This window comes from Paroedura picta, chromosome 4 (genome assembly GCF_049243985.1).
Source record: "Paroedura picta isolate Pp20150507F chromosome 4, Ppicta_v3.0, whole genome shotgun sequence".
In the NCBI taxonomy this organism is placed as follows: Eukaryota; Metazoa; Chordata; class Lepidosauria; order Squamata; family Gekkonidae; genus Paroedura; species Paroedura picta.
The window spans coordinates 10722431-10734753 of record NC_135372.1 but is presented as its reverse complement, the minus strand read 5'-3'; the positions used below and the strand labels follow the sequence as shown (position 1 = coordinate 10734753).

The following is a 12323-nucleotide window of genomic DNA, read 5'->3' as shown; positions in this document are numbered from 1 at the left end:
CCTGCCGGAAGTGGGGGATGCCAGCATGGCGCCGGCCAGCGGCTTGGACCCGACGCCGAGGTCCCGGGTGGAGGTGAAGCTCGTGCGGCTGCTGAGCCGCTGCGAAGTCCTGGCGGCGGCCCGGCGTGGCGTGGGCGAGTGGCGGCTGGAGAAGGTGAGCGGAGCCGGCGGGGCTTCTCCTGTGGCGCCTTCGTAGCCCCCTGCGGTTCTCACCTTGCCCGGGGCCCGCCCTATTGCAGAGGGTTGAGTGGGGGCTAATAACAATTTTTTAAAAAGTTGCCTCTCACAGGTACGTGGAACATATACCTCCTCTGGGGCTGTTTGGTCTCGCACACACACTCTCTCACACACACACCTGCCCCCCATCTTCACCTCCCCACTTCCTCCTTCCCTCTAGCTTCCTGGTCCCTCCTCCCTTCCTCTCAACCGCAGACACTCTTTCCATCCTCTCCCAGGGTCTTTACCTGTCATGGAAGGAGGGCTGCATGGGCAGCACCCTGGTGGCTTCCCAGGCTGCAGGGTGGCCCTACCGGCATGAGGGGCAGTGCCTCACCCTGCAGCAGCTGCACAAGTCACATAGCAGCCCTGGCCGGCTTTGGAGCAGCTTCCCCTGCAGTGGCCGTACAGATCACACCCACAATACCTTTATTAGCATAAAGCCAATAAGCTAAATGAACAGAGATAATCAGGATACGTCAATCAGTGTAAGTTTAAAAACTGAAGACAAAAATTCAGCCGTAATAAAAGTGACATTGGCATCCTTATCACAATAAAAATATCTTTTCAGACCGATTCTGGAATAGGAAAGCAAGACTGTATCATCAGCATATAGAAGAAGTGGGATTGGCAGTTTATCTAGTTTGGGAGGATGACCATTTATGAGTCTTAGGGTTTTTGGAAGGTCATGTAAAAAAAGGTTAAATAAATGAGGAGCAAGGACGCAGCCTTGTTTAACTCCTCTCAGGATGGGGATTTGAGTAGTTAAATGACCCTTTTCAGTAAATTTGACCTGACAGGTATTGTTGGAATGGAGGTTCATTAGGAGTAGTAATAGGCGCTAATCAATTTAAAGGTCTTGCAATTTTCTCCATAGTAAACACCTGGAGACAGAAACAAATGCACCCTTGAGGTCAACAAAAGCTGCATAGAGTTTCCTCCTACCTGTATGAAGATATTTGTCTGGAATAGAATAGAGGGTTAAACAGTGGTCTAGAGTAGAACAATTTTTAGTAAAGCCAATTTGTTAGGTCATTTGAAGTCACCCAATCTATTATTATTATTATATTTATTTTTTATTATTATTATTTAATTTTTAGACTGCCCTTCTCCAAATAGGTCTCAGGGCGGTTTACAACATAAACAAAACACAATAAAATCCCCATAAAAACCCCAATTAACATTAACAACAAGTCACATATGACATACTAGATTTAAAGCCCATTTTATGTTAGAATAAAATGGGCGCTAGCTGCTGTCCCTGGGGACGGCACTTGGTGGCTGGCAAGGGCGGGAGAAACTGTTTTGGGCCCCCCTCCCGATGGGGAAAGGCTTTGCGATGCACCCAGCGCCATCCCTGGGCCCACAGAAGCGGTTCTCCCCTCGGTTCCCTGGGCGCCCAGAAGCCGTTCTCCCCTCCCACCCCCCCAGCGGCAAAGGCTTCTGCGCGGCCGGGAATGGCGCAGGGCGGCTCAGCGGCAAAGGCTTCCAGGGGAAGGGGCCTATCGGCACCCTTCCTCATCCCGGACAGGGCCCGCCCTCGGGGCCCTTACTGTTTTATTTCTTCCGCTCCGCTAGGAGCAGTTAAAGATAAGCGGCGGTGGTCACAATTCTGATCGTATTTACCTAACTTCCCCCCAAGTTCAGCCTGGTGGGGAGAATAATATTCAGAAGAGCGTGGCACCAATGCAATAGATCTAACAATGATCTCGATGTTAGCGATCTCAATATTGGAGGGGATCCTCTGATGGATTAGTGGGAGAGCTCTAGTAGCTTAAGTTCTAGATGTTTGGCATACATTTTACTGGCGATAGATAAAAGGCTAATAGTATGGTAATTTCCTGGAGAGCTAGAACCACCTTTTTTGCAAGTAGGCACAATGACTGAGTTAAGGATTCAGGGAATATTCCTGATTGGTCAATAGCTGTAAAAAGGATAGCCAGAAGTTGTTTCCATCAGTTAGAGTTTAGTTTAAATAGCTCAGCTGGTAGTCCATCAGGGCCTGGAGATTTGCCTAGTTTTAGTTCTTGGATAAGGTTTTCAATTTCATCTAAACTAACAGGTGGCCAGCTAGGAAGAGAATCAGCAGAGGGGAGACTGGGGCAGTTGTGGAACAGGTATAGACATCCCTACCTGAAGGAGAACTGGTACGACCTGAAGACCCGTCAGCTGAAGAACAGGCAAGAGAAAGGAGCAAGCTGACAATGGCTTGCTCCTTTCTCTTGTCTGGAGAAGAACTGGTTGTAGCTTGAATCTCACCAAGCAGTAGTCCCCTTAAGATGAACTGTGGTAGGCCAACGGCTGGGTTTTGCTTCCTAAACAGAAGGTGATGTCCACCTCAAATTCCCAAAAGTGTTTTCTGTGTTGGTCTGCAGAGGGATTGTGGCTGACATTTGGACAGACCTGCTTGAGTGATTCTTAGAGGCTGGGCACAACCTTTGAGTTATCTCCAGCCCCTCACACCCTGTTTTTTTAGCAGTGGGCTTCTTGCTCTGGTATCCTCCAGTACTGCTTGTAATGTCTGCAGTTACTATGTTATTGAGCAGCAAGGTCTTGAATACAATGCAACCTTTTCTATTTTGCTGCTGGATATAAGTAGCCCTAGAGTCTTTGAGGCTGCAGGCCTGAGCTGGGGGGAGGGGGGCTGTCCAAGATTAGGTCCCAGCTGAGCGCCACAGATGACTTGTGATGTCTATGACACCTCCATCTGACTTTCCTTACAGGGTGAGAAAGTTCCTGGGCAGCTTTCTGTCTTGCAGCTGCATGGTCCTGAGCCATATTGGGCACACCCACTGCAAATCATGCACACCTTCCTCTTCACACCCCTCTGCTTCCCCTGCTGTGGCCAACTAAGTCTTTCTGGGAAGGCCGCTGCAATCCCAATTCTGCAACTCATTAGGAAGGATACCTGTGGGGGACTGTGCTTCAAAGGGAGGCTTTCAGAGCTCCCAAGATTTTGGCTATGGTTCACTAGCGCCTAGAACACCCATCTGGTTTCATTTCTCCTGCTGCCCTGGAAGGGTCGGGTTCAACTGATCACCAAAACAGCTTGTTGCTCGGCAAAACAAACCTCTACCATAGCCAACCAAACCCTTCTCTTGTTTTTTCTCTCCAGTATGTGGCTGCCCTGGAAGTAATGCTCCTGGAGTTGAAGAAACACCCCAGGTGAGTTGGCAGGGGCAGAACCAGTGCTGGGCAAGCAGCCTGTGAAGCTCGGCTCAGCTGGAGCTGCTTGTGAGCCGAGGGGGAGTGGCCCCCACAAATTCACTGGGGCGTTAAGAAGTACTCGCAGCCCACCCTTTCAAAGTGTTCCTTTGAACTGGTTGCTTCCCAAATGGCTTGCAGTGTGAAATGCTGAGGTGCCAGGAGTGGAAGAAACCTGGTGGTGCATCAGCTGGGGAAGGGTGCAAGCGCTGAGTACTTGATGTGGCTGCTGCTGTCTTAACTTGGTGCTTTGAGAGAATTTCCTAGCTGAACAAAGCAGGAGTTCCTAAAATGGCTGACTCTGCCAGGGGTGGGCATTGCCAGCCGTTCTTGCATGACGGTGTGATTTCATGTGGTCTCTTTCAGCAAGCCAGCCCCTGAGGTACTGAATGAATACTCTCGCAAGGTGGATTTCTTGAAAGGAATTCTGGAAGCGGAGAAGCTGGTGAGGCACTCCGGTCTCCTTGGCCAGGGCGGGTCCCAGGCCTCGCCTTCTGCTCTGTCCTTCTCTGGGTCACACACTCTGCCTTTTCTCTTCCCAGTCAACTTCATCTGAAAAAGCACTGGCCAATCAATTCCTGGCCCCCGGACGAACTCCCACCACCCCCAAGGAAAGGATCCCGGCCACACAGACAGTGCATTTGCAGACCAAGGCCCGCTACACGGGAGAAATGAGAAGCGAGTTGCTTGGTACAGTATATCTGCTTGCCCTCCCCACCTCCCCTTTTTCCCAAGTGGGGTCCTTTAAGGGGCTACATGGCCATGGTGGAAGTCCCTCCCCCACTCCCTCTAACAGCTTGCTTTACAGGCAAGCCCAGGTGGCTGGGCGGGGCTTGAGATGGCAGATGTGGCATTGCTTTGCTATCACAGGAGGCTGACAGAAGCATACTGCCCTGCCACCTCCAAGAAAGGACATTGTGAACACTCTCTCTCTTCTTTCCTCTCTGTTTTCTGCCTTCCCAGGACTTCTTGTGTGTCATGGGGGAGTGTGCCTTTATTGTTTGGCATGCATGAGAATTTTTGAGGTTATACAAACAAGCCCTCTTTGGCTTGCCAGGCAAACCACCATCCTGGACAAGGGGTGGCATGTTCACTGTCCAACAGCCAGTCCTGGGGGATGGCTCTCTGAGTGGCAGCCCCCACTCCTCCAGTGCCTCTTTGGTGCCCATGGAGAACTTGTGGGCAGGTCCTGCACCTGTTGGCTTACCACAGCTGTTCTTTCTGGCATTCTGATGCCCATTTCTGTGCCACCAGCTCTCCTGTCATGTGCTGCAGCCTTCGCCAAAAGAGAGCAATTTGCTGAAAACAGTGTTTTCTTTCTCTCCATAGATTTGGAAGAGACAGGCTTGAGGAAGCGCACGTGAGTATTATGGGGGGCCCTGCAAAGTTGAGATCTTTGCACGGGGAGGGGCAGAGCTGACCCCTTTTTGTGCTGCCTACCATTCCAGTGATACAGTGTCATTTTCAGAGAGGGAAAGGTTGGAACTTGGCAGGCTAAGAAAGAAAGAAATGAGAAAGTGGGGAGAGTTTTCCGCCTTGGAATTCTAGAACTCGGAGGACCCCAAAGAAGAAGAAGAGTTGGTTCTTATGTGCCGCTTTTCCCTACCCGAAGGAGGCTCAAAGCAGCTTGCAATCACCTTCCCTTTCCTCTCCCCACAACAGACACCCTGTGAGGGAGGGAAGGCTGAGAGAGCCCTGATATTACTGAAGAAGAAGAAGAGTTGGTTCTTATATGCCGCTTTTCCCTACCCGAAGGAGGCTCAAAGCGGCTTACAGTCGCCTTCCCTTTCCTCTCCCCACAACAGACACCCTGTGGGGTGGGTGAGGCTGAGAGAGCCCTGATATCACTGCTCGGTCAGAACAGTTTTATCAGTGCTGTGGCGAGCCCAAGGTCACCCAGCTGGTTCCATATGTGGGAGCGCAGAATTGAACTTGGCATGCCAGATTAGAAGTCCACACTCCTAACCACTACACCAAACTGGCTCTCAGAGCCAATAGGAAGTACAAATGTGTGATTAATGAATGGAGCTCCCTGCCGTGGGATGCAGTGAAAGCTACTAACTTGAGATGGCTTCACAGTTCACCAACCAATATTAGCCATGGTGGCTGAACACACAAAGCTGCCTTCTGCTGACTGGCCATTGGTACTCAGACTGGCAGCAGCCAGGTGCGGCCAGGGATTGAACCTGGGACCTTCTGCATGGCAAGCAGACACTCTGCCCCTGAGCCACAGCCCATCCCAAGCATACTTTTGATGGTGGGGGCAGAGGCTGGGGGAGGCATTGGCTTGCATTTCTTGCTTCTGGGCCTTGCCCACAGATCTCATTGGCCTCAGTTGGAAATGGGATGCTGGGCTTGGTGAAATGCTCCAGCCTGATCTAGCAGGGCTCTTCTTGTGTTCATTACTTGCTTTCAGAGATCTATAGATGATGGCTTCGGTGGTCTTCTGTTATCGGGGCTGAGCTACAGAGAGGTGGAGAAATGGGAGGGGGGGCTTTTTTTTTTTGCTTCTGCACCACATGAATACGTGTTTGGGAGGTTGGCATGAATAAGCGTAGCAAGGTGATCAGTGTCCCACTCAAAGGTAGGTGGGCTCAGCTCTATTGCAGTGGTGCCAAATGTGAGATGCATAGGGGGTATGCCAGTAGCCAGGGAAGGGGGGAGTAGGAGGGATATGATTGTCAAGCAACCCAATATGTTTCCTTAGCCACTTCAAACCCCATTCTAGCCAGGTGAGACCTGAGCTGGGCAGCATGGTGCTTAAGAAGGGCTATGGTTGCAGCTTTGGGGGTTGTTTCCTGAGGGTGTTGGTTTGGGAGTACACTCCATGTGGCTGCATACTCCTTTGTGGATGGCCACATTGCTGCCTGTGGCAAAGGAAAGTCCGTTCTTTCTGTTGTGCTCCGCAGAGGCTTCCCCCTGGATGAGAAGCAGTCGGCCACTGATTTGGACATGGTCCTGCAGCACCACCACAGCCTCCAGGAGAAGCTGGCGGAGGAGATGCTGCATCTTGCACGCAACCTCAAGAACAACACCCTGGTGGCTCAGAATGTCATCAAGCAAGACAACCAGGTACTTCCCTGATGCTGACAAAGCACTCGCCCCCAGTGCACATATGGGGGGGGGAGGGGCCCCGCTGGCCCAGATCCTAGTGAGGGTGTTTTGCCCTCTGGTAGAGTTGTGGTGGACTGATTGCTCTCCTCACATATTTCCTTGGGTCTCAGTGCTTCCCCCCTCCTTGTTTTCAATAGACTTTGACTCATTCGCTCAAGCTGGCCGATCAGAACTTTGAGAAGCTGAAGGATGAATCGGACCGCTTGGAGCAGCACGCCAAGAAATCGGTCAACTGGCTCCTCTGGCTCATGCTGATTGTCGTTTGCTTCATTTTCATCAGCATGATCTTGTTCATCCGGATCTTCCCAAAGCTGAGGTGACTTCTGGCCTGGCAGTGCAGGCGGTCTCTGGGGCACCTTTTCCTCGCAAAGCCCCCAGCCCTTGGATGTTCAGAGGAAGGCTTCTTCATTCCATCTGGGGTCAAAGGACACAGAAGATCTTTGGTGGTTGTGCATTCTCCTTCCGGATGCAGCCTGCTTTCAGGGGGGTTGTGCTGGTGAGGGTCCTGCCCCCCAACAACCGTGGAGGAACTGTGTTGTCTCAGATGACGGGTCACTTCTTTGCCCCACGGCTGTCATCTCATAGAAAACCAGCTTTCCATTCTAGGCTGGAGTTGTTCCCTCCGTTTGGCACTGTAGTTTTCTGTATGAAATTAATGTTTCTTGTCTCGAGGAGCCCTCAGCCCTGTTGGCCTCTTGTATGAATGAGGCCTGCCAGCGAGTGCTGGGAGGTTGGGGGGAGGGGGGAGAGACTAGTCATTTTGTTTTCTTTCTAAAAACAACCTAAACAGGTCAAAGGGAGGGGCAAAGCACAGTATACATGCATTTTTAAATACAGATATCCTGAAACGTATGTAATGAAATAATCCCTTAAGAATCCTAACTTGAATAACACTCCTGTTGTCGGTAGTAGTTGAAATGCTTTTTAGCAAACTGTTACCATCGGTGGCTATCTGTTTAAACTCACCGCACATGCCCCCCTCCCTCCCCCCCCCCACAACCCCTTTTCTAGCCATTCTGGCTCCTTGTTTTTGGTTTGGTGGCTGCTTACAGCAGGGCCCTCCTTTTGCCAGCCTCTGCTGGGATGAAGGGGTGTATCTGCTGGTTGCTCAAGACTGCTGGCGTCTGTGCTGCAGCCCAGTTGCTGAAACTGTGGGGTAGGCTTCCTCTCCTCTCGCCCCCCCCACCCCCGCCACGTGCGCAGGGATGAGACTGGGAGGGCCTCTGGTGGAAGGCTTGTGGGCTGTGGAGTTAATGTTTGGTGAAATTGGAAACAATTCCTTGCCCATCATGAAGGCTTTAGGGCCCTCCCCCCCTGCAGTAACCTTGGAAGGCCCCGTCCTGGTGGTGGTTAATCATCTATAGAAAGCAGCATCTTCCCCCAGCTGGGCCTCACCGTCCTCCTGACCCCCAGGCACTTGGCGTGTCACGGGATGTGAGGGAAGCTGTCTCCTCTAGGGGTCAGTGCTTTTCCCTTCCTCCTCCACGCAGCAGCCGAAAGTGGTGGGGCTGCCTCTCTCCAGCAACGGAACCTGGTGGATAAACCCTTGTCCTCTGACTGAGTGCCTGGGCCTGCTCCTTTGGAACCTGTGTGAGAGACGCACATCATGGTGGGCTAGCCCTTGCCCTGGTTTAATCTACATGTAGACTGGATCAGGAAAAACAAAATTACAGAGTAGTTCAGCAGTGGAATGGGCTGCCTGAGGAGGCAGTGAGCTCCCCCTTGCTTGCGGTTTTCAAGCAGTGGCTGGACAGATCCTTCTGGATGCTTCAGGCTGATCCTGCATTGAGCAGGCGGTTGGACTAGATGTCCCCTGTATGGCCCCTTTCAACAGTAGGGAAATGTGACTGTTCTTCAGCCGTGTATTCCCCAGAACCTCTCAGGTCTAAAAGAAGAATGTAGAAGATGGGCTAGAAAACAGACTTTCTGGTGATTGGGGATGTGTGCAGGACCTTTTGGTGAGAGGGTAGCCTGGCTGATGAAGAAATAGGATGGCTAGGTCTGTACCCACCTTGCCCACAGCTGCCGCACAGCCTATCTCTACTGTCTTTCCACTCACCCAGTAGGGGGAGGAGAGCACTCTTAGTTTAGCTCAGGGGTAGTCAAACTGCGGCCTTCCAGATGTCCATGGACTACAATTCCCAGAAGCCCCTGCCAGCAAATGCTGGCAGGGGCTTCTGGGAATTGTAGTCCATGGACATCGGGAGGGCCGCAGTTTGACTACCCCTGGTTTAGCTCATGGCTGGAGTGGGCATCTGGCTCTTAAGGGCTACTTCTCCCTTGAGAGGCTTCTTCAGAAAAGGCAGCCCTGAAAGATTCCAGCATATGGCTTGACAGATGCAGATCAGACCCCTTCTGTCCTGTCCTGTCCTGTCCTGTTTGCTTTAGCTCCCTGATCCTTTGCCCACCCCAAATAAGCACGAGGAGTGTTTCTGTGGCTCTTGTGCTTCCAAAGGGTGCCACCAGGAAGTCTTTCCTTCATGCATAATGGGTCCTGATCTCCATCCACTGTAACATTCCCATATGTGACCCAGCCCAGAAGGAAGGTCACTGATGGCTCATGAGGCAGAATTGTCTGTGTTCCCAGAATCGCGACTTGCCTGGCGCCCGGTGAAGGTGGGAAAGGGTCACATTCTCAAGTTTCTTCTAGTGGGCTGGTGACAGACAAGGATATCCTGAGCGTGGGGCAGTTGCTAGGGCTCACCAAGAGCTCTGCCTGGATTGGGAGGGGGGATTCCTGGCAATGGTCATGCTTTGGGACCACAACTAAATGCAGCAGTGAGTGGTTGTGGACAGCTCACATAGGACTGGATGTCCTCCATCTTCCCCGAAGACTGTTCATCATTGAAGGAAAGGAAGTCTCTTTTGTCCTTGTTTGGAAGATGCTGCAGTCCTCTGAGAAAAACTCGTGATCCAAAGGAAAAAGCTTGTTTGTGGTGTGAGGCGAAGGGACCGGGAAGGAAGTCACCTCCCTCCTGCCAAGGCTGCCTGCCTGGTCCACCTCGTGGGAACAGCCAGAGCAGGAATCAATCCCTTTTGTGCGTCAATTGTAGCTGCAGCTGCCTCAAACAGGGAGGTTAAAGAGCATGAATGGTGTCATTTGTGACTGAGGTTGAAGGCCGGAAGGAAAGCAGCAAGGCTTCTGCCCTGGAAACTCCTCAATGTTTTGCATCCCAAGGTGGCCAGATGGGATGCAATGAGGACAGGGTGCGCCATAAAACTCAAGCCAGTGTGGTGTAGAGTTAACAGCGTTGTTGTAGGCCAACCTGTGGCTCTCCAGATGGCCGTGGACTACAGTTACCATGAGTTCCTGCCAGCGTGGAGACACAGGTTCAACTCCCTACACTGCCATGGAAGCTTACTGGGTGGCCTTAGGTGGGCGCCATGAGCTTTGGTGAGGAAGTGTGTCTGCACACAAAAGCTCACGCCTTGAATAAATCTTTGTTGGTCTTAAAAGTGCCATTGAGCTCAAATGTTGACGTCCTTCTTCAGACCAACTTGAATCTATCTTCTTAGAAGCTACACACAGCTCTTTCACGTAACATGTGGCTCTCCTGAGCCCCATTCCCAGGGCCTGGGAAATCACCATAGCCATGTGGTTCATTTGTTGCTGATAATGCCATTGTGGCTCTCTGCAGACCGCCCTGTTTTAAATTCCCCTTTGGGGGCAAATCTTGTACATCAGAATGTCTGAACAGTGGAGAAGGAGGGTAGCCTTGGATAACCCTCCATGACTATCTAAAACTTTGGGCTTTTGTGTGCATAAAAACATTCGTAAAAAACAAGGGTTGGCCATCCTTTCCCTCCCTTCCTTTCCCTGGCACACCCCTGATGCCATTCAGGATTGGAGCAGTCACTGCTGCTGGTTTGCTCACCTGTCAATGAACCAAGGCAGGTGGCAGAATGAATACTTTCCATGGTGCTTGCATCTTCACAGCTGCATTGAAAATTTTGCCTTTCCAGCACAGCTGGAGGTAGAATACAGAGCTCCTTCCCTCCCCAGTCCTCTTTAAGCTTGCCCCTGACCTGCAGAGGAAAGGCAGCTGGTGACAAGAGACGGGGCCTTCTCAGCAATGGCTCCTCGCTTCTTAGACTCTCCCTGAGGCCTACTTTATTGTCTCTTGGGGCCAGGCGAAGATATTTCTCTTCACCCTGACTTTTGCATAAAGGATTCCAACTGTTTTTAGCTGTTGTTTTAATGGCTTTCTGTGCACCTGCTGACTAATGAATATTATATCTTAAGGTAGAAAAGACTTATAGGTTCCTGGTTTCTTTATTGCTTGCTTTAATATTGATACATCCTGTGTTCCTTTTCACTGTTTTCTTGTTTGGCTTTATAGTAGCTTTCAGTAGATGGCATATCTGTAACAGCTTGTGCTGTTAAAATAAAAAGCAATGGGGTAGATGGGCAGAGTGTGGGTGAGGCCATGCCTCGGACAGGCCTCACCCACCCAGCCCTCCCACTGCGGGGGAGAGGGCCGCTACAGTCCATTGTATTCTCACTAAAGCTGGCTTTTTTACTAGTATATTTTATAAATAAATAAGAGGGGAAGCTTGTGGGAAAAACAGCTGGCCCCCTATCTCTTGGAGCAGAACCAAGCCAGAAAGATCCATTATCTCTCAATTAAAAAGGTAAAGGTATCCCCTGTGCAAGCACTGGGTCATGTCTGACCCTTGGGGTGACGCCCTCTAGCGTTTTCATGGCAGACTCAATATGGGGTGGTTTGCCAGTGCCTTCCCCAGTCATTACCATTTACCCCCCAGCAAACTGGGTACTCACTTTACCGACCTTGGAAGGATGGAAGGCTGAGTCAACCTTGAGCCGGCTGCTGGGATCAAACTCCCAGCCTCATGGGCAGACAGCTTCAAACTGCCTTACCACTCTGTGCCACAAGAGGCTCTATCTTTCAATTAGACTTCTGTGATTCACTTTGCAGGGCTACTCTCGAGACTGCTCCAGAAACTCCAACTGGTCCAAAGCTCAGCAGCACAAGTCCTGTCAGTGGATAGCACACATAACACCAGTGCTCACCCCAGCTGCATTGGCTCCAGATTGGAAATTGAAACAGATTCAAGGTGCTATGGATCAATATCTGCTCAGGGTCCCTGGCCTGAAAAAAGTGAAATTGGCCGTAGCTAGGGTCAGGGCCTGGTGGAGTATGCTCCTGCTGGTGGAGTATGCTCCTAAATCAGTCCCGCAGGACTTGTAAAATGGAGCTATTCCACCAGGCTTATGGTTGAAGCCCAAAATGAAATAGCATCCACCAATGAAGCTGGCCTCACTGCTAGAGGAGGAGGAGAACTAGAAAAACAGCTTCTGGAACTAGAAGAACAGCAACGGTATGGGAATTTAACTGGTGGCATTCAGAAATTTAATGTTTTAATTAAAAAAAAATAATTGTAAGAAATGTATAGGTTGTCACCCACCCTGAGCATTATGGAAGGACAGGTTGTGAAAATAAATATGATTATTATGTTAGTGTTTACGTTGATATGTAGTGGCTAGGATGGGTTGAAAACGAGGGTTCAGAACATGGAAGCGTGAGGTTGGTATCTGCCATCTCTGCCATTCCATCTCGTGTAGGGAAAATAGAGGGCAATAAGGGAGAGGAGGTGAGGAATGTTTGGGGAGGATGGTGTGCATAAAATATAACAGCAGGAAATCGACCTTGGGGTGTCAATCTAAGGGATCTGGGTTACCTCGGGGCATAAAGACCAGGCTAGCTAAACAGTCTACCTCAGTGGTCCCCAACCCCCGGTCCGGGGACCAGTACCGGTCCATGGATCAG

General features: G+C 50.8%; 1 protein-coding gene and 1 non-coding gene across 2 annotated transcripts; one reads left to right on the top strand and one right to left on the bottom strand.

Moving 5' to 3' along the window:
- The first annotated feature begins 6 nt into the window (after window positions 1–6).
- Window positions 7–10787, top strand: USE1 (unconventional SNARE in the ER 1). Its single transcript, XM_077331824.1, has 7 exons — window positions 7–154; window positions 3332–3381; window positions 3787–3865; window positions 3963–4110; window positions 4750–4780; window positions 6330–6492; window positions 6672–10787. The coding sequence occupies exons 1-7, from the start codon at window positions 26–28 to the stop codon at window positions 6852–6854; spliced, it is 783 nt and encodes a 260-aa protein (XP_077187939.1). The 5' UTR covers window positions 7–25; the 3' UTR covers window positions 6855–10787.
- On the bottom strand, window positions 5586–5656 carry TRNAG-GCC (transfer RNA glycine (anticodon GCC)). Its single transcript has one exon. It is a non-coding gene; the product is annotated as a tRNA-Gly (tRNA).
- Window positions 10788–12323: the final 1536 nt, after the last annotated feature.

Excerpts from the sequence above, each read along its gene's own strand:
- USE1 (XM_077331824.1), top strand. The coding sequence starts at position 26 with ATGGCGCCGGCCAGCGGCTTGGACCCGACGCCGAGGTCCCGGGTGGAG. Across the intron at positions 3,382-3,786 it reads GAGTTGAAGAAACACCCCAG|CAAGCCAGCCCCTGAGGTAC; the intron begins GTGAGTTGGCAG and ends GGTCTCTTTCAG. Across the intron at positions 6,493-6,671 it reads TCATCAAGCAAGACAACCAG|ACTTTGACTCATTCGCTCAA; the intron begins GTACTTCCCTGA and ends TGTTTTCAATAG.